Genomic DNA, 27,641 nt, shown 5'->3' on the forward strand with positions numbered 1-27,641 from the left:
ACCTGAACTTTGAAGTCTGGTACAAAGAAAACCCATTGAGGAACATTACACTGACATTCATCTTGTGCCTGCAGCATCATTTCACATTATCACCACATGCAAACACAATGCATGGGAAGCAATTGTGCACAACATGGGAGCCTCCTACACATGCATGGGGTGTCATTATGAATATTGACGTTTTTCGGGCAGGTCGATAACTCACAGTAGACCATTTTTCCCAATAATTTTCTTGTATCTATGCATGGTCATGGTTTTCAGAGTCAAATCACACACAACTGACTGAAAATTCTAAACCTGAAATGTTCATGTCATACTCCAGCCACCTAACAAGGGGGATAACTGAACAAACAGATTTGCTTTGAATGAAATCCATGTGGTGATGCATTCTCAAAACATCCATTATTATTGTATCAACATTGACTCAATCCCATATATCTCTCAATGTCGACAATCGTACATGAAAAGTACAGTTCCCCTACTTTTTTTTGAAGAGTATAGATTTATAACATGTTAGGGACCACAATGTTTACAGCTTTTACTGCAGATGTAATGTCATGTTAAATCTTTCATGTTCTTGAAATGTTCAGGTCCATTCAAAGTTTTGCAGGAAAATATATCTGTTTTGTGAAAAAACTTTAAATATCAAGATATGTTAAAAAGTAAACACTAGTTTGTAATTTCAGCTTGATATTTGAGTAGATGTTTCCGTTAGTGCCAGATATGTATAATTTCATAGAAAACAAATATAATGTATGTTACCTTTTCCCAATATTTTACACTGTGATATAACTCTATTGTTATAAGAAAAAAATAAAAATATTGATTTCAAGAGAACGTTCTGTCCATTTATCATTCACTCATTCGGAGAGTGTATTCTATCAGTCTGTAACATAGAAAATGAGTTTGCAAACAAAAATATTTCTTAGAATAAGTTAGATTTAAAAATTGCAAATGGGCCCCAAGTTGTGAAATCACACGCACACAGAGAATATGTACTTCATATGAATAAACTCGTCTAGTTATATGCTGGACTACGAAAATGGTAAGCATGGAAGTGCTACTCAGGAGATTGAATATAGATGTGTATGGATCCCTCTGATTTGTATATAAATGATCTAGACTTGTAACTGGGTAAGCCTACTTTGCGTTCGAGCTGTGTCGGCAAAAAGATACGCAAGTGCATATCTGAAGGGACTAAAGTTGATGGCAACGTCGGATTTAAACGTGTTCATGCGCCTCGCTATTGGGTTATCCAATTTCGGTCGGTATAAAGCTCAAGCATACGGTTTGTCAGAGCATGGTCATATTTACGTACGGGTATTATTCTTTGTGTTGTGTTAAGCAGAAAATTGCCACGTCCACTTCTATTGAATACAATGCACACGTTTCTATTTCATTCGTTGAAGCGAACGTCCTTCACCTTCTATTTTACCACCGGAAACACCTTCATATCTGACCTCATAACCTCTTGTCTAGACCCCGGATGAAATTCGTGTATCATCATGGCGTCGGGTAGGTGTGAGCAAGTGTTTGTGCTGGCTTGTTAATTTTTGAAGTAATACGGATTTGGGACATTTTATGGACTTTCAAACGTGTTCTCCCCGTGCTTCGTTTTTCACAAAGCATTACTGCAAATAGCATTTATCTTCAGTATTGGTTGAAACCGGCAGTCCGCCATAGGCTGGTTGGCCGGCCTTGTGCCACGTGTAAAATGTAGATTGCAAGTTACATGATCCTGATTGTACATGTTAGAAAATAAATGTATATTGCCTGGTCTTTCGTCAGTAAATAACACGTTAAATGTAATCATGTTTCCCATGCGTTTGCATTTGTTAAGACATCTCATGCACGCATTTCAAAACCCTGAACATTTTCAAATGACGAGTCCGAATGTTAACGATGAAAGAACCTAACACTATATATTTATTATGTTTCAACTTCACATATATGCATCTTTAGTGCGTATATTTATCGTCAAGATAGTCAAAATACCCATGCTTGAGTCCGATTAGCTCTTCAAAAGACTCCTATAACTTTGTGCCCGGATGGTGCATCCTTGTTCTTTCAATGATCAGGAAATTTAAAGCAGTCAGTTTGATGAATTTTCAGTATTTGTGTGATGTGTAGAAAAGTTTAAGCAATGATTATGCAGTTTGATGCCATTCGTAATACAATTGAACATTGTCATAAGTTACACCTTTCAATGTTAATTTACAAGTAATACTAATAAATTGCTAGAGATTGAAAATAAATGTGTAGGGTTCCTTCAGATATGTGTATGAATGATTTGTGACTGGGTAAGCCAAATTTGTGTTGGAGTTGAGTTCGAGTTAGTCTTGTGGTTCGTTGCCATACACAGACTTGGACATTCAGGGATTAAGATAAAAACAAGCACTTGACGATACCAACAGATAAAGTCATCAGACAACCTCATCAAATGTGTTCATCTAGACCACCATTCAGCTTCATTTTCCCCAAATATACAGTAAAATATTCCGACATGGCACAACATCAAGATTTACAGTATTGTCATTTAGTGACTATAATTTCTATTTGAGAATAACATGAACTTTTAGTCCTAGAACTGCAGTAATCTGAACCACATATATTTTATTTGTGGCCTGAGTCTGATGATTCACACATGTATACACCCACATGTTTGTCATTTCACTTCACGGCAATATATTCTTGTCTAAGAGTACTTGGGATTTGTTGACAGGTATGAGACAACCAGTGGTTGACGGAGTTGTATTTTGTCATTAGTTTTAAGTAATGTATTATCATGATTATCTCTACCATGATCATTATATAAAACATACACAATTTGATATGTGAAATATCACACATTTACATAACAAGATGTGCTTACTGTTTATTTGTTGTTAATGGTCGTGTCTGACACCCAGTCATAGATGGTGTATATTTCCATATTGTATGAAAAGTAACCCGTGAAGGTCCCGGGTAGAATAGGCCATGAGCAACACATGCTTACCATAAAAGGCAACTGCTTGTTGTAAGAGGCGACTAACAGGATCGGGTGGTCAAGCTCGCTGACTTGGTTGGCACATGTCATCAGTTAGCAATTGTGCAGATCTATGCTCATGTTGTTGGTCACTGGAGTGTCTGGTCCAGACTTGATTATTTACAGACCACCATCATATAGCTTGAATATTGCTGATTGGGGCATAGAACTAAAGTCACTCACTCACTCCATGAAAAGTTGTTTGTTCAACTTCAAAATGGAGGTGTTAATTATGAAAAGTGAAAAGAACCCCATAGAGCAGTTGTCACGATATGGCTAAAATATTACCAATTTGATGTTAAATATTAACTCACTCACTCATCATAAAGCAGCTATGTCATTAGAACTTGGATGTGTTGCCCAATTGAGGTATAAGATGACCATTTGATGGCATTATTCTCACCAGTCTGTAGGTTTTACCAACTCCTCTGTATCCTCATGTAGAAATAACTGTGAAAGTGTCTGTTGTCTGCAACCTGTACATAAACACATAATGTATCAAAAATGCTGTTGCTGCTGCTATGAATGTGCTTGTTCTATACATTTTGAGAAACTGTGGTACGTGTCTCATCTTGTGTGTACATTCCCCTAGGATAGTGAGTATACTACTAGACCCATTTTATTTACGGTCTTTCTTTGACAGGTTTCACAATATTGATCCTCTTTGCGGTGGCAGTTGTTGGTCGTGCACTAACGCCATCAACATTCCTCACTACAGTAGACAGACAGAGACTGAAGTCTGTGTTTCAGGCTGCTCAACCATTCCAAGATGCAGCTAGTGCACATTACTCCATTTTGGGACTTAAGTTACTGGATGCAACTCTTCCCAACGCTCAGGTAATCAAGAATACTTGATGATTTCTGATCTGGTCATATTGCAATTTTAGTGCACCCTAATTTCGTTGAACATTATGTATCATGTCAGATGTTTGTTGATAAGAACATAGTAAGTATAAACTAATTAAATATCATTCTTAATCTTAAATTGTCAGCGGCATTCATTAAGATTTGTATGAACTTGATGGTGTTAGAAGGAACAAGAGTAAATTAAGCATGATATGAAACTACCAAGCATGCACTCCATATAACACCATAATAAAGTGGCTTTACCTCTTGCTTCAGATATTATGGAATGATGCGAAAATCTTCTTTGGTAAATGCTTGGATACCTTTTTAATTACATTAAGATGATCATTGGCATACATAATGTTGTGGTTAACAATCCATGTGTTGTTTCGATCAGGACACTTGCAAAACCTTGACATCAATTGTGGATTCAGGCAACTTAGCATCTCTATTCCATGCATCTACAGCTGCCAAAGCTCTGAGTGGCTGCAAGGTAATATAATATTTATTCTACCAACTGTTGAACATTTGCAGTTTGTAATAAATGGGTCGTAACGAGGCATCAAACTATCAATGGATTGCAGTTGTCGCCGATAGCAATTAATTGATGGAAGAAATGAAAAACTATCACTGCATCCATAGTATATGTGACTATCAGTAGTTCAGTAATTGAATTCCATTGATAAATGTGAAGTGAAAAATACAGGATGTTTGAGTGCAGCAGATTTGAGCAGTCTCATTGACTTTGATGTAACTGTTTACTTGATGTTGGTTTCAACTTTGTCAGTTTTTAAAAGAGACCGAAACTACTTTTGCTTTGTTTTTATTTCATGTAAGCTATACATTCATTAGGGACATGACTTCAAATGAGACAACTGAAGGAGGAAGACATTATCGCAATAATACGTCTATAGTATGTTGGAACTGTATATTGCTAGAGCAGTTGTTGTTTCCCCCTCAATAGTCTCCCCTAGTACCATGATATGTGTCAAAGTGGATGTTCATGTAACCAATCAATCATTACAAGATGCAGTGTAATTGCTATGTTAGGTCTTGTGAAAATCTTAACCAGACTCAAGATGTGGTATAAGTATGTTACTGTGGATCTGAACAGTGGCTTTTTGTGTAGGAATGGAACTGTAATTCTCTTGACACAGTTTCTCCCATGATTTCTTTAATAGAATTACTGTTCTTTCTTACATAATAAGACCCTAAAAAGTGTGACACTTCCCTTATTTATAAGATATTTATGTTCTTCACAAGTCATGGTTATACCCAGTGATTGAAATAATGGCCTGCCCGTGGCCGGTAAATTTTGAGTCTGGCTGCCTGGAAATTCTCCCCACCAGGCCGATTGTCTGGCTGAAATTTTTAAGGTTGACCTATTTTCAGTTCGCTCTCAGGACAATCATCTAACTCAAAGTATAAACTATAAGTAGTAATGGTATCACATAAAAAGTATTCATCCTTCCATTTAAACATTTAATGTATTTAGAACTGAATAACAAAGGACGAAAATACGTATAAATGTAAACTTCTTTCTTGTGTGAAAATGAAGCCATTCAGGGTGAATGCATTACTCACTATGTTATGTTAAGGAGTGATGGACAAAGCATTCATTCAGATTTTTTTCTTTCACAAAACAAAGTAACTGACAATGATAACTCTTTTTGTTTTCAGTATTCATACTGGTTGTCTTGATTTTAGTGAACCACATGGTGGTGTTCAGAAACATGTTTTGGCAATGAAAGTTGTAGTTTTTTTTTGTAAGTTATTGCAAAAAGTAAGTTAAAAAGGTGGGCAGGCAACTTTTAAGATGGGCAGGCAACATTTATGGGCCACCAGCCCGGCTGTCAGGTTGAGTTGAAAAATTATTTCAGTCACTGGTTATACCCTCTTATGTCACATGCTCAAGTGACATGTCTTACTTTGTCACCATTTGTGGGAAACGTAAATGGATGCCCCAATGTCATGGAAGAATCAACCATAAGTGTGACTTCCTCATAGTTCTCCACACACAGGAAGCATGACCACTGTACTGTAGAATCCAAGTCATCTTAATGATACCAACAATATTAGTTGGCACTTAGTCAAAAGAGGATGCATGAGCATCTTAACACTGTTCATATTGTACTGTATTATTTTCAGCTTGGTGTCAGCAATGTGCAGCAGCTCTTGCAGGATTCCATAAAGGAGGATGCTGCAGTAGTTGATATCTTCTATGCATTTTTTGCCCTAAAAAACCTTGATTTGAAAGGTAGGTTACTATGAAATGAAGACATTTAGCAGAGTTGCAATATGCTTTAACAATAACCCCAAGGTAATGGAGAATTAGGGGCTTTTGGGGGGCATGTCCCTATCTTGTCACAATTTGTGGTAACCCTGAAGTGTCTCAGTCAATGAAAAGGTTACCATGTAATTAATATGATACATTTCAGTTAGTTGTGGCCATAAATTGAGCCTTTTATACATCTGTTTCAATTATCCAGTGGGATGACAGTGCTGTGTGCATTCAGACATTATTAGTAGTAAGTATGTAACAAATATAGTTCCTCCACTACTGACTTCACAGACTTCAGTTTCTGATGGTAGTCATCATTAGATGCTCATAAAAGAAAATGCGTGACATGGCCAGGTTGATTGTGACTGACAGCTATACTCATTCTTGTTTCACAGGAGTGCTTCTGTTTGGATTCATTAAAACATTCTTTCCATATAGTAAAAGTTTTTTGTGTCGTAGAAGACAATTGTCTTCATCATAGTCAAGTCCAACATACAGTCCAAGTTTGCTCTAATTGTGAGAAAACCTCTGCATTAGATCCTTCTGCGTCAGCTTTCGTATGGAAAGCCTGATCAAGGTAGATAAAGGATAGGCTGTTAGACATAGATATGAGCAATTCAGACCTTCAGCTTTTATAAAGAACAAGTCCTCTATTTAAAAAGCCTGTTGTTGAGATTATGCCACATGCCTTTCGGCCTCATTCATCAATTTCCCTCTCAAGCAGTCCTTTCAGTTTTATGGGACTAACACTTGACTGTGCTGCCCACCATTTTCAAACAAAGGTTCTATCAAGAACTGACAGATTTTCCTTTAACATGTTCTCATATACCATCTCTGTGTTCATTACCCTCTCCTCTCCACCTCTATTGGAGTCTCCATGTCCTCTCTCTGTACCATTGATTGTTGTATTGACAGTATCATCATGTGTATGTTGCTGTGAATATAAGTTAGTTAAAATTGAAAGTCACATCAATAATATTTCATCCATATCATGACCATGTCAAGTTATGGATAAATAATGACCTAAGATTAAATATAAAACATGTGAAAGTGGAAGAGGAGGGACATATTGTACGGTTTATGTAGGAAATAAGTAGCAAACATTCACCGATGGCAAACTGGATGTAGCGCATGTATGTTTTGGTTTTGATGGAAGATATTGTTGGAAAGCTGACCAACTCTCATTGGATGTTATACAAATTACAATTATATGTCTACATTTTCTTCAAACTGCAACATCATCACAGTATGAAACAGACTACATAACCAGCTGACAGCCAGGCAACTGTGGATTAAAAGAGTTTCCTGCACATCAAGACACAAGAACCACACCTATACCTGCATCACATGAAATGAGCCTAGTGTTATTCGTTTATCAATTGGGCACTAATGACGTCATTTCCAAGGGATGTAAGCCGTGGTGTGTTTATTGTGGACATATAACTCTCAATTAATGTTGAAGCCACCAACCCAGCTATACAGAGTATGGGTCAATCACCAAGTGATCGGTTTCATCCATTGATTTGGGTCGGTTTCATCCATTGTAGAAAATAGAATAGAAGTCGACTTAAGCAGTAGAATAAACGTACAATTTACTATATGTAGTGGGAAGTTTCAAATTTGGAGAAAAATGTCGAGATGCATCTGTATGTTATTCTCATTTCATGTCTGCTTTCAGTTGACAATGCTAAGGTCAGCAAGTCATTACTGGAATCATTGAAGAAAGATGATTCTCCCTTGAGGCAAGTTGATAGTTCCATGTTGATAGGACCATTCCTAATCTATGGCTGGGGTTCATCAATTTTGTAACACAAGCCTCTGTATATTTTTCCCTCTCCCTTTCCTCCTCAGCTATATGTGATCACACAATACCAATACTTTTCACTTATGGTCAGACCTGTGAAGGCCGAGGTTAGAATTCATCTTCAGTAACTCATGCTTGTTGTAAAAAGCAACTATCGGGATGGTTCCCAGTTGTACAGTTCAATCATCATGCTGTTGTTCACTGGATTGTCTGGTCCAGACTCAGTTATTTACAGACCGCCACCATATAGCTGGAATATTGCTGAGCGCAGCGTATAACCAAACCAGTCACTCGCTTATGGTCAAGTGGGATGTGATTTTACTGATTTTCAAGCATTTGGGCAACTTGCTCCCTTTAAACCCCCAATCAAAACGTAAGTATATTTTGTGTTTGATAGTGAATTATGGGTGCTTGAAATGCTCTAAGGTCTTTTGATTTAATTTACAGCCATGGCTATGCATTCCTGGTTGCCTCCGACCTGTCAGGTGACGTGAGCAAATTCTTTGACAGTATTGAAGATGTTGTTGCACAAGCTGATGAAGTAGATGAAAAGTATCTCCAGGTGAGCAGGTCCATGCCGTTGTGTTGAGGACTTACTTTGTTAATGTTTATTCATTAAGGTATGAATCTGTTGTGCAAACTGTTGGTCCATGATATTAAAGGAATATTGCTAAAATCAACAAAACCAAACTCTCCCACTCACTGTGAAGTGAATCTCGCCTGAAACAGTGTAATACAATTTCAGCACTATTTCATGAGGAATACCATTGTCCTCATAACACTATCTGGTAAAAAATGTGAGAATTGTCTAATTTTGTTGCAAAGTGTCAAAGGTTTGTGTACATGTATAGTTGTTCTACTCAACATGGTGAAATCTTGAGTATAGTTCCTTGCTTGCAGTTTGAAGGTGGATTGTTCGTCAGCTCACTAGTTGTTGATGGGGCATACAAGCTTGCCCAGAAAGCCAGCAAGGCCCCAACTATCTCCCAGGTAAGACTAAACTCTGTGTCCCACAATTGCTGTTCAGCTATCATGTCAGTATTTTGTCATGCTCACCATGATTTGAGGATACAATAGTCAACTGGATAAGTAATTTATAGCATTGTTTCTGATTCCATCTTAATCACAACTGCAAATGTCCCGATCACACAAATAAGATACAGTTACAGAAAGCATTTTCAGGGAACTTATTTATCTTGCCCAAATGCAGATTGTTTAGTGACAATTCCCCACATAACATGTAGTAACCTACATTTTCATCTGGAGGCCAGATGAATGCAATAACACAGATCTTTTCTTCAACAGCGTGCATAGATCGTTAGCATGTTCCAGTCAGTTGTAGTTGTGATAAAGCTGAAATATTGGAATGCATCACAAACAATAGTCAATTTTTGAAAGACCGTTGTATAAAGTATCAAAGTATTATCCCTCTGGGGGATACATTGGCTTTAGAGTATGTTTATAGAAACAGACCTGTCACTTTACTGAAAGATTTAGTTCCTACACGATGAATCGTCTTTGATTATGTTTATATTGATCCTGATATTTTTTATGGAATACCAAACCTAAATCTTTTTGTACACAACCACATAAATATCAAATTTAAAATTTTTCATTTATGTCCATTATGAATAAAAATGAAATGAAGGTTTTCTTGAAAGTCCCAGTTTATTCTTGTGGTGCTTAGGATACTCTTTCTTATTCTTTACCGTGCATTTAGTGCAAAGCGGGGATACTGTAAATCATTAAATTTTTGTGAGCATGATAATTTAGCAAAAATTGTGAATGACTTGAGCTCGCTAAAATATCATGACACAGTTTGCTGGTAGAATGCAATGAATAATCAGCAAACAACCTGTCCTATCTTCACTTTATTATTCACCAGTTCATATGAATTAATAATAGATCTAGACAATACATATATTAAGCAATGACAACGCGAAGAATGTCTAATTACCAGCATTACTCGTACTCACATGTCACATGTCAAACAATGGATACCTGAACAAAAGTCACTCAATCAGTAAGTCCGATAGTCCAGACGGGCGCCAACCACACAACACACATATCTTAGAGACTGTTTGAAAGGCCGAGACCATCCAGCAGGCGTGGATGGGTTTCATGACACTTTCATGGAGATCAACAGCTTCGCCGACACTGTCTAAACTGGTCCTTCATGAGTGCCAATTAATTTATTAGAGTCTTTCCATTTAATTTAATCCCTTTGAACTGTTTGAAGCTTATCTGGCCTATGCAGCAAGTGTTGTTTTTAGGAAAACATCACTGATTGCCTACATGCGAAAGTACTCCACTGAATGGTGTTCAAGATTAGCAGCAAACTTTATTATGTGATTGGATTTACTTCAGATAAAACTTTCAGATGCGAGTAAGCTTTGAAACTGTCAAACTAAACTATGTTTTGAGAATTAGGCAAGTCACAAATATTGTGACAGAAAATCACCTGTTGGTTGCCACTAGCAAAATTATCATGGCGCAAACATTTCGTGATTTACAGGATATAGTTTGGCATGAAATGCATGTGGACCCGTTTTTTTGTTTGTAAATAACTCTTCATCCAATGACCCATTTGATCTTAAACTTTGCGAGTTGATGTTTTGTCAGACAACCTAATCATGTTGTAAATCACCCATTTTATGCATTTTTATGAAAGAATCTGTCTATGTAACTGTCAACAAAATAACAGCAGAACACTGACAGCTTGTAGAGGGTGGAAGCCAATGACCTGTAACAGCAGCATTGTTGGGTCACTCAAGTGAGAAGAATAAAGCACATGTCCTGGCATCTTCACCTCTGTGTTTTATTACCACGAGTCATGCTTATCATATGGGAGACAGTTGTGCTGAAAGTTCTTTGATCTGCACAAGGTTGAATTACCTTCCTCTGTATTACCATGTATTTTGTCTTTAGGACAAAGTGATCAAATTTTCCAACTACTTCCTGAGCCGAAAACATGTCCACCAACTGCGAAGTGCATACTACTTCTTGTCTGTCATCAGCACCCTCAGAGATAACAAGGTAGGTTGTATGTCAGTGAATTTGTATTTGTTCTGTATACGTCTGAGAATAGAAAGACGTAGTGCAATGTCAAATGCTTAAAGGTCACACGCAACCTAAAGATCAAACATATTTAGAACAAAATTATCACTCATAATGTGTAATTTACATTGTGAAAAAGACAAACAAAATTATCAGCTTACAATCGCCTGCAATATTTTCTCCTTGGTGTTTCTTCCCTCAAAACGAAGCACCTGTGAGACCGAACATGGTCAGAGTGGTTGGGTGTGCACTCAAGTGTACTGAAGACTTTCATTGGCTGGCTCATTTGCCGATATGCAGAAGGCATATTGAGTGTACAGTCGTGCCCCATTTATCTGACCACTTGTGATTTTTTTTAAATTGTCCGGATAAACAAATTTCTGGATATCTGAACCATGTTACATGTACAAAGAAACAAACATAATAGTCCTCAGACGTAATCTTCATTGCTTGATAACACGTCAGCAAGCACTTGCTGCTCAATACACTCTGTATATAGAGTTAATCTACATTAACTAGCCATGAGAATAAGCAAATTCTGTGATCAGTCTAAGTAAACTTATCCTCAGTACTTTTCGTTACACTCCACCACTGAGTCTAACAAAACCTTATGAGAGGTCGCGTCAGGTAACCTTTGAGATTGACCAATCAGAACACAGCTTACCAAATCACGAAAGTGCACATTCGCACATTCCTTCTGAACTTTTTATCTCGAAAAGGTTCTTACCCGAACGATTCCAAATGCTATTTAGCGTACGATCGCTTCCGGGTGATGCACACAGCATACGTACAACCATGGCAACGGAGAGTAAACAGTCGCTGAAAATAGTGTTTTTGACAATATTCAAGGATGTTGTCTTGCAGAAATATTAGCTAATGGTAATCATGTCAAGAGAAACCCCAAAGCGTATATATTGCAGGTCAAATAAGTGTGTTATATGCAAATTTTTGTTTGTGGAGCGATCTGTGTCGGTGACCTGAATATTTTGAAAGTCCCTCCGATCCCTAAATAGTAGCCATTGTCCGATTGGTTAAATCTATTTAACCGTCTCACATTTGATTGGACTGTCATTGGTTGCTCAAAGGTTACCTGACGCGACCTTCTACTAGGTTTCGTTAGACTCAGGGGTGGAGTGTAGCGAAATACACTGAGACGAAATTTACTTAGACTGATTCTGTGATAACCATGCCATCACCAAAAGTGTGTGCTTTTTCAGTTAACATTTCGTCATTGACGGGAAAATTTTGACATGCCTCAAAATTACAGGGAGTTAATCTTCTCACGCTTCAAAGACTGCTGTCTTTCATGTTAAGGCACACAAAGTCAATTCGTATTTGCATATGTAAACATACTGACAAGTACTCAGTCATCTGGATATACGAGACAAAATTGCACATAATTTAACATTTTGTACATGAAAATGACCGTTTGGTAGCGGAAACCAGATTTCTGAATATGTTTGTAAAATTTTACAACGTTGTGAATTCATTTGAAGAAATTTTCACTGGGAAACCAATTTTCTGGATATCTGAGGTTCAGATAAACGGGGCACAACTGTATATAGAGATGATCTGTTTGATTGGCATTTCAGAGGTATGGTGAGTTCTAAAAAAGTAAGATTTTTTATGGATAACAACATATTTTTTTGTAAATGATGCGACGTTTCAGTATGGATTAAAATATCGCAACCAAGCAAGAATGATATCGGTATAAGAATCCATATAAAAATGTCGCATATGCAATAGTAGATGTTGTTATTCATAAATAATCTATATAGAGATGTTGGGTCTGTAAATACATGCTCTCTGCATTTCCGTTCGATCCAGTCAACATGGCTGGAAACTGCCATTCATCCAAGTACAAAGCAGAACCTGAAACTGACAATCTGAGTTTTCACCGGTTTCCATCCATGACATATGTCATGTGTTTAAGTATCACACCTGTCTGTCTGTGCAATTACATAATATGACAGACAGAACCCAGGTGCACAAATCAGTGTATTCTGTTTATGGTGTAAGTTCAAATTGCATGTCATCAGTGATTGAAGTTGTGTATTGCATATTGTCTTTAGCAGACAGGCAGGCAGACACATAAGTGTCGGCAGTCAAGAAAACAGACTTTGAGATTTGTCAGGCAGAGACAGCTTGTCGCAATGAACATATCTTTCTGCGTTTCCATAGACATGTATTAAAACATTTCAGTTTTCAAGGTGAGCAATTTTTAGCAATGAAATTAGTGTTTATAATGCTGCTACTCTTTCCAGTGTATGTTTATTACTGAAGACCTAAAGATGCGTGTAATCACAAGAAACCTCTCTGTTCGCCAACTTAAACCGTAGCATTAATCCTTGCATGCTGTGTTAAGTTGCCTACATGGTTGAAACCAGGTGAACCTAATCACCTTTAAAGGTCACATGAAACGTAAAATACAACATTGCAGATTCTGATAGCTTTTGGTATGCACTTACCAAAACAAATCATCAAAAATGCCAATTCAAACTATAAAGTTAAAAAAAAAACATGATGAAAAAACGCCTGCTAAATCAGAGTTCAAACAATGCACTAATTTTCCCCCAGCGCTGGGGGAAAAAGTGGTTTCAGCTGCTATGCTGTGCTCAAAATGCATACACAGTAAATAGGTTTGCGGAGCTTGAAACAATATGCCTGCCCGGAGTATGAGGTCGTGAGCAGTAGTCTAATCTTGGTAGTGTATACAAACAAGTAAATTTCTACTCGTTTAATTAAAAAACAAACAAACCAAAAACATGTTGATATTGATAAGCTGCTAAAGCAAGCTCTGAGGACATTCATGCTTGCTTTTCAGCTTGCGTAATACGTGTCTATGACTGACCATAGCGTTAATCCTAAAGGTCATTTTAAGTGCAAAAACGTTGCCTGTAACCAATGCCTCTTCCAACAATTTTGACTTGATTGGTTATTGTGGCTTGTTGTGTTGATTGTCATTGTACCTGACACTGTGGGAAATTGCACATTAAATTGATTACTTCTTTGTCTAGACTCCAGTGACTTCAGACAGTCACCACATAGCTGGAATGTGACAGAGTGAAGTGTTAAACCGACATAAAAGCATGGGTTTCTTAATTGTCCTCTGCTTTCATTGGAGAGCAGAATCATGACACATTTCCAAGAAGGTATCTTTCATAAGAATGGCATGATCATCATTAGATTCTACTTCGGTAAATGTTTAGGAATGCCTATTTATTTAGGATATTGTTTCTATTTCAGTATCACATCCCCATTGCTGTCACCCTTGCCAGTCCTGTTGCTGTCAGCCAGTCATCCCCCAGTATACAGGTGAGGTAGTTCCTTGCAGCTGCTTCTCCATCTACCGTATATTACCGTGTATAAGCCGACCCCCTAGATAAGCCGACCCCCTAACTTGACCCCTAAAATCAGTGTCAAAATGGTATGTTTTGTGCATAAGCCAACCCCCAGCAACATCTGGCAGGTACATTCATGGATGTAAAACGTACATATGGTCGCAGTTAACTCACACCACAAGTCACCTGGCAGTTACAGTCTTGGATGTAAAACATGAGTATGCTAAGTGAAAATGATATCAAATAAAGATTATGCTGACCATTACTCTAAAAATCCATGGGTGTTTTCCTTTCTATATCCACAATAATGTGTTCACCCAACAGAATTTTATTGGGAAAAAGTTCTCATACACCTGCATCATCAACGGGTCCACGTTGTCAAAGAGCAAAGTGACAATGTTTTGGGGAAGATAATTAATCAAAATGAATAGGCTGAAGAGTACAATCAACATCACTACTCGTAAAAGTTTTCAAATGTACATTAAAACTTACTATTTCCATCTTTTTGAATGATTGTGTGCTGTAATTCAAGTGACATCTCAGATTTCGTCGCCTTGAACTTTACGCTCAGACATGATGAAGCTAAAAAATATGCATGAAGGATTTTTGTCACAGGTCATAACCTTGCACGATACATGCAATAAGGTCCATAATATATGTATAACTGATGATGTTTTGTGTAACACGTTCAGAATAGCTTGATTTTACTCAAAACATTTGTCTGAATCTATAAGTTTTCGTTTAAGAGGATGGTATCCTTTGCTGTTATCTTAGGTCACGTGTTTGATTTTGACCAGTCACAATCCTTATGGCAGACTGTGGCAAATACGCGAAACCAATCATTAGAAACCAATATTTATCCAATAAGATCGTTTATTACAAATGAGAAAATACTCTTGGCAAGAGATGTTCAGAGCTTTTGAACGATACCACCACAAAATGAATCATCTCACATGTTATTCATACGGAGCTTTGAAAGCGGAGTTATTTGCCCCTGTTGCAATCCGTTGCCGAGTGGAAAGGCACTGATGTTGTGAAATAGATGACCAGATATATTATTTGAGAGATCTTTTTATGATAATTTTCTGATTACATAAAAATGAAAACATGAAAGGGTAAAGGGATATATAGCGGGACTGCATTGTGGCTCTCAGCTGAGGGATATAGCAACATGTTAGAAGTGAAAAGGAAGTATGCCCCTACTTCTAATCTCCAAATTTTTGAAAGTGCTTGTGGCATATACAAAACAACAGGAAGCAATCACAATATCTGAAGTCCCCAGAAACAGTTGATCGGATTGGCACGTCATTTTGCAAATTGCAACAGGACAGGATTATAACTTTTTTTATAATGTGTGTAAATAGGTAGGTATGAAACTTCATAATGACGAAGTCCAAAATATTTTGAATAATGATATGTAGTTTATTGATCACTTGTAACAAAATAGCTGCAATCATCGTAAATTTCCAGGCAGGTGTACCGTTAACCTGCAAGATCGTCCTTCTACATACTGTATGTTGGGGGGGGCCTCCAAATTCGGCTTATCCTTTGTCAGCCACTGTCATTGACACACATCAATGTTCATTGTAGGTGCGTGTAACCAATTTGATGGGAGGTCTTCTGGGCCAGCTGACTGTAACTGCTGACAGTGCACGTCACTTGGGAGATGAAGCCATTGTTCTCAACAAGAAACCGTTCAAGGCTGCCTCCTCTGACAAGTCAGTACTGCTTGTGTTCCCCTGTCTCGTCTGTCTTGCTATATTGTGTTTGATGCACCATCATGCTTTTTGTACCTGTACTATTTTGGCCCTTCGATTTTCTTGTGTATATTAGGGCTGTGTATTTGTGAATACATGGTAGTACAATATATTGTGATTCATGCTTCCCTGTACCATTACAGTCCTTATCCCCTTTTTGTACTATACAGACATCTCACGCTTGTATATATGCTTTTCTTTCCATCTTCTGTTCATTACTAGCTTGATAATTGTGTTAGAATCTCCAAAGAAATGTCTCCCTCACAGCAATACAGTAGTTGTTCATCCGTATATTGTTATCCTTTCTTACCATTACATTAGTTTTATTATGTCACCTGATTGAAAGGCAAGTGGTCTTATGTCATGGTCTTTCTGGGAAAGTCATCTTTTTGCATGGTTACGTTTTTTTAGTTACTTTCACTAAGTTTTTCCTCTCTAGTATAAATACTTTGGTCTCATATAGTGCTAAATTTTAAGTGATTTGGAGTGTCAGTAATTTGTTGACGTTTCATTTTCAATACTACTGCTGGAGACACAAAGTGTCATATTTGGACGATATGAACAGATGATGTTTGTGACTTCAGCTTGTTTAACCACCAGTTGAATGCTTGACTCCATTATCTCTGTCCTCATACATCTTTGGTTAACACTCCTCACTACTTGCCTAAAACTTAATACAGTGATTACAACTCACATAATCTAACTTAAAATTCACATGGTCTTAGTTCTGAGATCACTTTATGCAAGTCAAGACAAATTAAGGCTAGTTGGTTTAAGTTGGTTTAACACAGACCGTGTGTGTTGCAATGTGTTCAGATATCAGTTGTCAGTATCTGTTTTGTACTTTTAGTCTTTCATTGTATAGTTTGTTTGTTACTGTAGGTCTCTATACGAGCTTGACTTCATGCAGTCAAAACCAGCCCGTGGCTTCTACAAGTTGACAATTTCTGTTTCCCCCCAGAAGTCTGATAGTCGTCTTATTGGCACCTCAGGAGCAGAGGTAGGTGTCAGATTGCCTTGTCAGTTTATGTACATGATTGACTCTAATATGATGCGGGGGTTTAACTGTTTGAAAAAGATATTCATGTTGCTATTTTTGTTTCACTATATGTTCACGCATGCTGTTTGTCAGGTGGATGTGAAGGTGACAACTCAAGTGTCAGTTGAGAATGTGGAGATAGGTGTTGCAGACAAAGACCAGACCACTGCAGCCCGGACCACAAAGTATGAACCTTTTTCCCCCTAATGTATTGTGGGTATCTTCCCATTATGACTACTCCCAGTTTGATTACTCACGAATATAAACATTTAATGGCATGCCCCTGCACTTAATAATGTACTGTACCTGTATAGCTAATTACTCCCAGTTAGCCTACTTTTCAAAATAAACCTATTAGGGAAACCTTTAATGATTAAAAGCCAAGTGAATCAGGTATCTTGTGGTCATTCTATCTTTCTTTTAGTATTTGGATCAAAACTGTGTGAACTTTAAGTACAGGTTGTTTTGAAAAATGGACATAATCCCTCCAACTTCCATACAAAATATCAACTCTAGAACAAGCATTCTCAATCATTTTTATCAAACTCGATTATGTTGTGGATTTTATTGCCCAATGCTAATAACGCTATTTCCCTGAACGTGTTTAAAAACCAAGATAATAGAAATTCACAATTACTTTGATTAAATTTTTTGACCGGATTTTGTTAAAAATCCATTCCATTTAACTCCATTGTCGCCTCAAGCTCAACTGTATTGATTTAAATACAGACAGGTATAATCAACATATATCAGAAACATCTAAGTGTTTATTTGTTCTATATGATTGAGACATTACTCACTTTCTTTTTTATGTTCGAACTATCAAAATTTAAGAAATGTGTATTTTCAGAATGAGGACTATGATTTATCGATATACAACTTCCTTTATTCAGTGATTGCGATATTTCGACATAGATGATGTCGTTGTTAAGCAAATATTTGAAGAAGTGAAAATATGTTTAAAACCATGTATAAGTAGCAGAGTTGTGTATTGGACGGTTGTCATACTGAGATTAGTCATAATGGGAATGAACTGTATTGTCACATGGCTTTGTCAGTCTGTTTGTCTTTATTGTTAATATCTCTATTAATGTTGCTCGATGAAAACGATGCCATATAGTTTGAATATTGCTGGGTGCGGCATAAAACTAAAGTCACTCACACTACTAGATGAATATATTCTCAGTATTTCAACAAACATCACGATTTTTCCTCCTTTGAGTGGCATTTAGAAGCTTGTCTATCCATTAATAATCGTTCCTATTCATTGGGACTGGTAACATGCTGTAAAACACCACTATTTGGATCTGGTGCTCAAGCTCATTGAGATATTGTCACGTCCAGACTATTGTTCAGCTGGTTTACTGTGTGTTGGGTGCAACAAACAAACATAATGAAACTACTTTTATTAGGATTGTGCACCCAAGCAAGGCAGCCAAAACTCAAGAAGCTGACTCTCACCAGAAGATTATTATGAAGTTCCAGTTAAAGGACAAAGTGTCAGGCAAACTCATTACAGCTCATCAGGTCAGTGGCTTGCTTTCACTAAAAAGGTAGACAAAGGTGTCCTGAGGCAGAGGCCATGTTTACATGAATTTGTAGACCAGAAAAGTAGTTATCACAAATGTTCATGAACCAGAAGGGGTGTGTTCTGGATGTTTCTGAATCGTTGATGTTCTCAAATCTTCACTAGCACATCAGTTTCATGTAATGAATATGAACATATGATTTTTTGTCATCCTGTCTTTCTCATTTTGTAATGGATGCAGATAGTTCTTATTAAGGGATACAGTGCAAGTTTTGAAGTCGGCATGATTCTCAAAACGGTGATATGTCAGGTGGGCACAATTGACATTTACACTGGGGCACAATGTAATCATATTTTTCACTTATGACTGCAGGCCTTTGTCAGACTGACCAATATGCAGACCAAGCAGGAGATAATCTTTGTGACGGAAGCAGATTCTTCGCACACTATGAAGTTTGACTTGGTAAGTAAGAGCTGAAAATAGATTTATCACCTGAAACATGTCTAGTTTTTTAACTCATCCTGTCTCATGTATTGTACTCTCTGTTGAATTCAATGAACGAGTGGAAACAAAAAGCTTGTAAACTTATCTCAGCCTCTGGTCCAAGCACCCAACCACCTTGTCCATGTTCCTGGACATTTTCCTGTCTCTCAAGAGAAGCATGCTCATACGCTACTGCCTAGTCACATGATCATATCTTGGTGATCATTCTCCCTCTTGTTGATGATCACTGCAGGTGCTAATTTGTGATGTAGAATTTTACCATACAAGAAATATCGGTAAAAAGAGGAAAGGAAGAGAAAACTTTGTGGTAAATGTAGAACTGTCTTTTCTTTTGTTGTTCCCCATGTTATATCATGTGTAGATTGTGTGGGTTTTTCCTCTCGGGGTAATCATTGTTCCTGTTGTAAATCTTTAACAGAGGAAGCACTCACTGACAATAAGAAAGTTGGATCTCGCTAGCATGAGGACCGAGATTATGGAAATACATCAGGAGAACATGGCCCATCTTAAAAAGGTGGAAAGTAGATCATTGAATAGGGATGATTTTCTGGATGCTTCTTCAGACTCCTATCTACTCAGAGTATCTTCACATTTTATTGGGGAATGAATGTGGTTTGTCACATTGATCATCTAAATCTTAATGAGATGGTTATAACCAGGAGGAACCAGACAGGAACTCAGTCACATTGGACCTACTTTCAACATCGTTGTAATTACCTACAACATTGGGTGCAACAAACCTGCCAGTCAGTGATCCTACGACGCTTCAGTCTGTTGATCTATCTCATTTCATACAGACAGTGCCAAAAGATGCGTTGATTCTTTCACAATATGTGCCATCGATTGCTTTAGTGGTTTTGGTAGTGCCACCAAACCATTCAGTTATTTTGGTGGGATATTGACAATCAACTAGTCATCATTCATTGAGAGATTGATCTCTATCATCTGACAGGAGTTTTCACCATTCCTTATCATCAAGGGATTTTCAAAGAGATTTTCATCATCGAATGTTTTATTTGTTCAGAATTGCGCCATCACCATTCATCAAATTCACATCATTTGGACTTGCATCATGCCAATGCTCATGTGACAAACCACCACCAATGTTCCACTATAGTTTTGAGAGCACCTAAGTTTGCAAATCCTGATAGCAATCTGGTGAATATTGTTCTTCAGCCTAGGAATATGGATTTGGGTAGTCATAGTGAGATACCACTTCAGCCACATACTTTCCTATGTGGTAACTATGGGAATGTCATTTCTAGTCAACAACCTAATTTTGTGATGAGCTGCGAGTATTCACTACTGCCTTGTCACCTATGCAGCAACCGTCACTACAATAACTCCTGTATGTACATCAATCCAAATACCAGTACCTACAGCTGCTGTACTGACTAGTACTCCAATACCTCGACACAAGACTTGTCACCAAATCTTTCTGACAAAATGTCTGGACTATTGATTTTGCCAAACCATGCTATCTTTTTGAATGGATTGTGCAGAAATTGAAATTACTAAGAAGCACTTCAGCAGAGGACAGTATTTCATCATATTGCATGAAGGAACAGGATATGTCATCCATTGCTTTACCACCAAGAGACTGCATCAATCACCTGACAGGATTATTAGACTTGGCCTTCTCGAATCTTAAGCACATTCGAGATGGGTTCTCTGCATCAAGTTTCTCAACCAGTGTGGCGCATGGACATGGACTAATGCGTCTTGCCATGACTCCTTCAGTAAATGAAGATATTGGTACACTCTCCCAAAAGAAGAATATTTCTCCGTTCCCGATTGAGGATAAAGAACTAGCGCACGTGGAAGCGTCCATTCCAGAAACCCTTCCATCTTTGAACTATTCTAACCAGGACATAAGACACCATACTTCACTCCATGTAACCTGGACATGAAGGGGCTTACATCGCCAACGAGAACGTAAGTCATTCTGGGGAACCTCATTCCACTGTCCACCAAGGGCCATCTCCAGGACTGGAGCCAGCTCAGGACAAAAGTGACTCAATGACATAGTTACTGATTGTAGATACCCCTTTAGGTGGAAGATTGGGACTATTCACGCCTAACTGGAAAGTATTGATCAATTCGTTTGTCATGAATACCCTAGTGTTAGGATGCAAATTACCACTAATCGATGTGCCGCCTCTCACAACCAGCTTATTGCAACAATCCCATCCAACTGATCAAACTAAAAGTTCTATGCATCACAATAGTATGTTGATAGAGAAATTAGCAATCTAGTTGCTCGTGAAAGCACCTTTGACTCCAGGCTTTAGTTCTCCAATATTTCTTGTCCGAAAGAAAGACTCAAACTGCAACTCATTTTCAATATGAAAATGTTAAACGCTCACTACCTACAACCTCCACCCCATTTCAAGGTGGCTTGTTCAATTTGCTGCAGACTGTCCTGAAGAAGGGGTATCACATCAGTTCAGATCTCCAAGATGCCTATCCACTTGTGCCGATTTATCCCGATCATCACAGACATCTACAGTCCATCTTGAAGAAATGCATTACCAGTGGATAGCACTGCCATTTAGAATTTCATTTGGATAACCAAGTCCACTAGATTTCTCCACTGGTGAGGGATCACCTTCGAATCTCTTATCGACAACTGTATCCAGGCACAACAAAATATTTATATCCTTATCCAATCTCATGTGATGGATACCCACCCAGCCTCACCACTACCGTTGATGTGCATGTACTCCAGGACCGAGAATGATCACTAAGGGACCGTGACGCTTATGCCTCTCGCGAGAAACAGCAAGAGTTCCTGGAAGGAGGACAACATTTAAGACAGACTGGACTGGAGGCCAAGATATACCAGTATTCACAAATTTTTTTGTTTCCACTCATTTGTGGAATTAAATAGAGAGTATGATGCTTAAGATAGGTTAAGTATATAAATGTACAATATATGGTTACAAATTTCAACTTTGTCAAAATAATCTAATTATATTTAGGTGCTTATAACTTTTGAGCATTGTTTTTATGCATTCATGAAGTACGGAAACGTATGTGTCTTCTGTGACTGTTAACAGGATGTTGGTGCCAGTGCCAAGGAATTCGGCTACTTGTCGGGGAAATACAGCATGGAGCTCATTGTTGGTGATGCTGTTATTGAAAATCCTTTCTCCTGGATCCTGGTGAGAAATGTTGTGGGCCTGTAAGGCAGGGTGATTTGTTGTACCATTTAGAGATTCTTTTCTTGTAATTTGTAAAGGATTCCTTTAGATTGACTCTGTGATAATGTTATCATTTTGTCTGAAGCTCACAACAACAATTCTCTGTCTATGTCCATAATGTAGCTTGCACCTGTATTGATATTGTAGCTGAATGAATGTTTTTTTGTGTGTGTTAGGCTGACGTCCAGCTTACCTTCCCAGAAGGAGCTGCATCAGTGCGAGAGGCACAGAGCCAGTATGCCAAGAAACCTGAAATCAAGGTAAGCCAGGTCATGTTGCTAAAGTCTCATCTCTGCTAATTGTATTACCTTTCTTGCTGAGTGTTGAAATCCAATGTCTTAAGTGACCTAGCCATTTTGTAACCTTTGGCATAGAGCTCAGTTTGGCTTCCATGAAATGATGAAGTCAAATAAAGAGTTCCTTCTTCCCTCAGCACGAAACAGAAAAGACCATGTCTTACGAATAAAATGACTTTTTGCGCAACCATCTTCTTCGTGCACATTGTCCAAAGGCTATCTTTCTGGAAGATAAGAACTTTTACCATGCTGATTATTCATGATAATGTACACCCCTTATGCAGCTGATAATGAAATGTTTTTTTAACACTGCAGCATAAGTTCCATCCTGAAGAGAAGCGTCCACCAACTGTGGTATCCCTTGCCTTCACAGCGCTTGTGCTGCTACCTATCCTTGTCTTGCTGGGCCTGGTCAGTATCACATCACTAGTGTAGTACTCATGACACACTTCAGATGAGTGAAACTAGAAACAATAGCTACAATGTAAGTGAAAGCATACTTCATGTTACTGTAGTTCTCCACTGAAAGGGCAGAAGACATTCTGAGTTCAGTTTAGTAATACTTTTTAATACCATTGTATGTTTGACAGGACATGGAATACCAGATTGAAGTGCCGCAAATGGCTTCCTATTCTTTGGGCTTTGAACTTAACTCAAATTTGCATAAAAATTCATCCAGAAATGGAGCATAGCAGCACCTATCAGTGTTGACATCCAATGTTCATGCCCTGCCTGTTTGCAATGAATGTCTATGAGGCAGATGGGAGCTGAAAGCCACTATTCCCTTTCCACAGTGTTGTAAACAAAACAGTCCCCAATTGTTTGATGGATGTGGGCTGGCTCCTGCATATTCCATAGACTTCTCTGAGTCAGTGTGTGACATGCAGGAGACATGTTATTCCCAGTGATTACCTTGAAACCTTTCTGTATAAAGTATATTACAGAGCACAGAAATTTACCGTTAGGATTCTTGAACCTGTTTCTTTGCTGACAGTGAATTTCACTTTGCTGGATAAAGTCTTTCTGAGGCATGAACATTTTGTGCATTTTAGTTTGTTAAACAAGAATGCTTTGTGCAGCTAATTTGAGAATAACCTTTCTTATGCTGTTTCAGTGGCTGAAGATTGGTGTGAACATATCTAACTTCCCAATGTCATTAAGTGCCATTGGATTCCATCTCTGCCTTGGAGGTGAGTTCACATCAGCAACATGTTTGCTGCATTGCAGCTGTGTGTCTGTGTTTGGTTGAAATCTCTAACACAAGTAAACACCATTGCAACTTGGTTTGTGAAAGTGTGTGAAGCAGTGGAGATCCTGGTTTCACCTTAAAACATTAGTGATTATCTAACCTGATGTCAACTTCAGTTTTAGCTAGAAATTACTTTAAGACAAGAAAATACAAATTGAGAAAATACTTAATAAATGTTGAAAAATATAAATATCCTGAGGTAAAGCTTTCAACTGACTACTGAGGATTCTGGTAAGCTAAAGTGACTTGATGGTATTGGAACAGGCCTATTTTTGACATCTGTTTTGCACTGGATAGTGGCAATTTATTTTCCCTCGTCACAACACAGAATCGGGGACTATATATTTAGCAGTGTTCGTATGTACATAAGTCCTGATTCATATCTCATGAATTTTAAAACCCAATGTCTTCAAATTTGATGACAGGCTATAATAGATTACTGAGACACCAGTTGATTTTGGTGACGTTGACCTTACCTTCAAGGTCATTGTGATACTTTGACCACTTTTCAAACTTGTGTAAGCGCTATATCTCAAAAAGCTATGCACACAGTGTCTTCAATTTTATCGACAGACTGCATTTGGTGATGATTCTGGCACCAATTATTTCAACATCTTGTATGTGACCAATAAATGAAAAGTAGTAAATATGTTATAAATAGTTATTCTTCTTTTGCCACAGGGGACATTGCCATATTAGTGGTTAACACTTGTTCTCATTAACGTCAGATTTGTGCATATGATTCAGAAGGAAACTTGTCAATATTAAGAAGAGTGTGATATGGTATTACATGTTCTGTTTGTCAGTTTGTGTCAGATATTCACAATATGCAGATGAGCTACATTACTGATGCATGTTTTCTTAAAGTGACTGGATGTGATTGTTGCAGCGATCTTTGGCCTGTATTACTGCTATTGGACACAGCTGAACATGTTCCAGACACTGCGCTATCTGGGACTACTAGCTATACCTACATTCCTCTTTGGTAACAAGCTGCTCAGTGGTTTAGCTTCTAAAAGGTGAGTAGTTACTTACATCTCACTAATCTGCAAATGAAGTTGTTAGATAACATACAAGCACAAATATTCAAAAGCCTTTTCATTCCAATATTTCACTTCGATGATTGCTGCAGGAATCTTCCATGAGATGGAAGACAAGGTGTGGGCATTTGAAATAACCGCTGGCCCTGATGCCCATCTGGAATGTTTCCCTTATTTTCTTTTTTAACGGTCGGGAATCATCCACAATCCATCATGTTTCTACATCTTAGTTTCACTACCTGTTATTTGAGCGCTTTGGCATAGGATTGTCAACACCAGTTTAACAAATAATAACTCCTCTTTGTGCCATAGTCTTCGCTTGATCTTGTAGAAACAGTGTGAAACTCTGTACAGTGTATGTCTATTTTGTATTTATTTGGCCTGCAGATGTCATTTGTTCCTATAGCATTAAGGTATTGCAAACACTGGGTGTGGGGTAGGATGGCATTTACCTGTGGCAACCTCGTGATATTCTTCTGTCTATCAGCTATTTGTTTTTCTTCCCAACTTCCAACTAGAATGGAGCAGTTGGTGTATACTACAATGCTAGGTGACCTGCAATGAATACTTTAATGTGATAGTCAGGAACATAGTGCCTTTTCATTTACAGCCAAAGTGTAGAAATGTTATTCAAAAGATGTGTTTAATCTGCTTAGCCAACTGATTGTCATGCATGTTTAAGATTGATAGTCAGATATTACTTGACATTTTATGTTACTTTAGCTGACAGTGAATGACAATCAGGTTTAATCAAGAAATGTGTTGGAAAAAAAATTACTCATGCAAAATGGTAAATGAAAATTGAAAAGTCAGTGCACCAATTTCACACTCATAAAGATCTTTAATACTGTGAAAAGATGGATAAAAGTCATCAGAATTTTTCAAGGCAGTTGATCAAGTGATAGTCGATGCTGAGGCTGTATAATGAAATTTGCAAGCAACGGTAATGTTGAAAATGCATGTAGTTCCATGGACACATTCCTTCAGAAAATTATGTTGAATTATAATTATGTTTATAATTCAAACAATGTGGCTGAAAGACTGTTTGGCTAAGATGTAATGACACAACACGAGTTATGACATGCATTTTTTGCATTTAATTATAACTGAAATTAATTTGGAGGTAAAGAATGTACAGCATCGATAAAGTGTTGGCGAAATATAGCCCATGTTTTATAATGTATCATCTTCTTTGATTACAGTGTGTTAGTTTTACATGCTGGTTTTGTATCTGTTATAGTCTAGTATTTTCACACTGTCCTTCAATGACAGGTGTTGCTACTGTCAATTTATTGCGTTTAATATTGATATAAATTAAATTGTTCTTGTCATGATGTGGCTGCAATATTGCCGATATGATAACTCACTCAATGTTTTAAGTCTCTGCCAACTGGCCAATTTTTTGTGAAAGGTTGATGCACCAAAAAGCTGTCTAAAGAGGAATATCAATCAAAAATGTAGAGGAGGCATGTTTGAAGCTATGTGTTCTCTGATTGAATCGATGAAAGAAATTGCTGTGTTGTCAGGATGGGTATACGAATAAAGTTATCCCTCGCAATAACACCCTTTGTGGTACCCATTTTCAGTTAAACCACTGGGTAACCTCTGGCTCCCATAAAGAAAGTTCCCCAATGATCACACATCTACACCTCATAAGTCTGAGTATGTCTGAACACAAAATACAACAATCTTCATAGATTTCATTTCATTGGATTATATTTAGTCCCATTTTCATTTGTTTACAGAAACGTAGGTGAAAACATTTGTGAAATTATTGCATTATCCAATACTCAAATACCACTGGAACTCAATGGTGACTTATCAGACTGTTTCATATTTAAATGTTTCCAGCTTTGTACCAATGTGCTAAGCTTATGTTAATTAGTATGTTAAATATGTACATAGAAAAATTGCCTTATGCAAATTCTCTTGTTACATTTTTTAATTTTATTTAACTGAGTCACTGGTAGATTAGAGCAAATTAAGGGTACACTCCTTATGATCGCTCTTCTGGCTAAATTGACAATACAAATGTACATGTATATCTAGTGATGGCAGGTTTGCTATCATTATTTACAGAGTCTGTTTGATCACCACCCCTGATACAATGTAGTTTTGACATAGGCACAATACATGAAATAGCAGTTACATGTGTGTGTATGGAGCGTAATGTGTAATTGGTGATGACTGTATTATGAATCTCAAAACTAATATCTTGTCCACATGACATTTTCTATGGATCATTGATTCTTAGTGAAAATGGTCCTTCCATGATGTCATAAAGTAAATTCATCCACTTGCTCAGTGGACCAGCTTAGATGGTTGACAACAAGTGTTTGAGACAAGTCTCTTTTCATATTACATTAGGTTGTTGTCAGTGTGCACCCCTTATTGACAATATCATTTTATTTCATTTCAGAAAAACAGCATAGATGACAAGAAGAATTTAGTAAAATATTTGTTAAGATTATTAAATCATAAACAAAGTCTTACATTTATATGCTGCACATCATTATGTTGACAAATTGTGGAAATGGGTGTGTTTCCATGTCATGCTTACAATTGTTGTCAGAATGTCATCTTACATGTATTAAACATTTTTAATTTACTCCTATTTTGTTGTTTGTATTATTGCTGAATTTGATGTCATCAAGAAACACTGGAGTTCTG

The 27,641-nt window shown here is 37.5% G+C and overlaps 1 protein-coding gene across 2 annotated transcripts; it reads left to right on the top strand.

Moving 5' to 3' along the window:
• Positions 1-1,427: 1,427 nt before the first annotated feature.
• On the top strand, positions 1,428-27,579 carry LOC137278181 (dolichyl-diphosphooligosaccharide--protein glycosyltransferase subunit 2-like). Of its 2 annotated transcripts, XM_067810374.1 has the most exons (20): positions 1,428-1,515; positions 3,669-3,862; positions 4,269-4,364; positions 6,020-6,128; positions 7,831-7,894; positions 8,404-8,518; positions 8,857-8,946; positions 10,885-10,992; positions 14,260-14,328; positions 15,945-16,072; positions 16,994-17,111; positions 17,244-17,335; positions 18,563-18,677; positions 19,052-19,141; positions 22,243-22,347; positions 22,563-22,646; positions 22,998-23,093; positions 23,797-23,872; positions 24,821-24,950; positions 27,391-27,579. In XM_067810374.1, the coding sequence occupies exons 1-20, from the start codon at positions 1,506-1,508 to the stop codon at positions 27,401-27,403; spliced, it is 1,902 nt and encodes a 633-aa protein (XP_067666475.1). In that variant the 5' UTR covers positions 1,428-1,505; the 3' UTR covers positions 27,404-27,579. The 2 variants fall into 2 exon arrangements, with proteins under 2 accessions (XP_067666475.1, XP_067666474.1); XM_067810373.1 differs by lacking the exon at positions 27,391-27,579 and having other exon boundaries at positions 1,454-1,515; positions 16,994-17,335; positions 24,821-24,954.
• The last annotated feature ends 62 nt before the right edge of the window (positions 27,580-27,641 follow it).

The sequence above is a fragment of the Haliotis asinina genome, chromosome 3 (genome assembly GCF_037392515.1).
Source record: "Haliotis asinina isolate JCU_RB_2024 chromosome 3, JCU_Hal_asi_v2, whole genome shotgun sequence".
Lineage (NCBI taxonomy): Eukaryota > Metazoa > Mollusca > Gastropoda > Lepetellida > Haliotidae > Haliotis > Haliotis asinina.

Bases quoted from the DNA above. Each gene is read 5' to 3' on its own strand.
- LOC137278181 (XM_067810373.1), top strand. The intron at 3,863-4,268 runs GTAATCAAGAAT...TGTTTCGATCAG, and splicing joins CAACTCTTCCCAACGCTCAG to GACACTTGCAAAACCTTGAC. The intron at 14,329-15,944 runs GTGAGGTAGTTC...TGTTCATTGTAG, and splicing joins AGTCATCCCCCAGTATACAG to GTGCGTGTAACCAATTTGAT.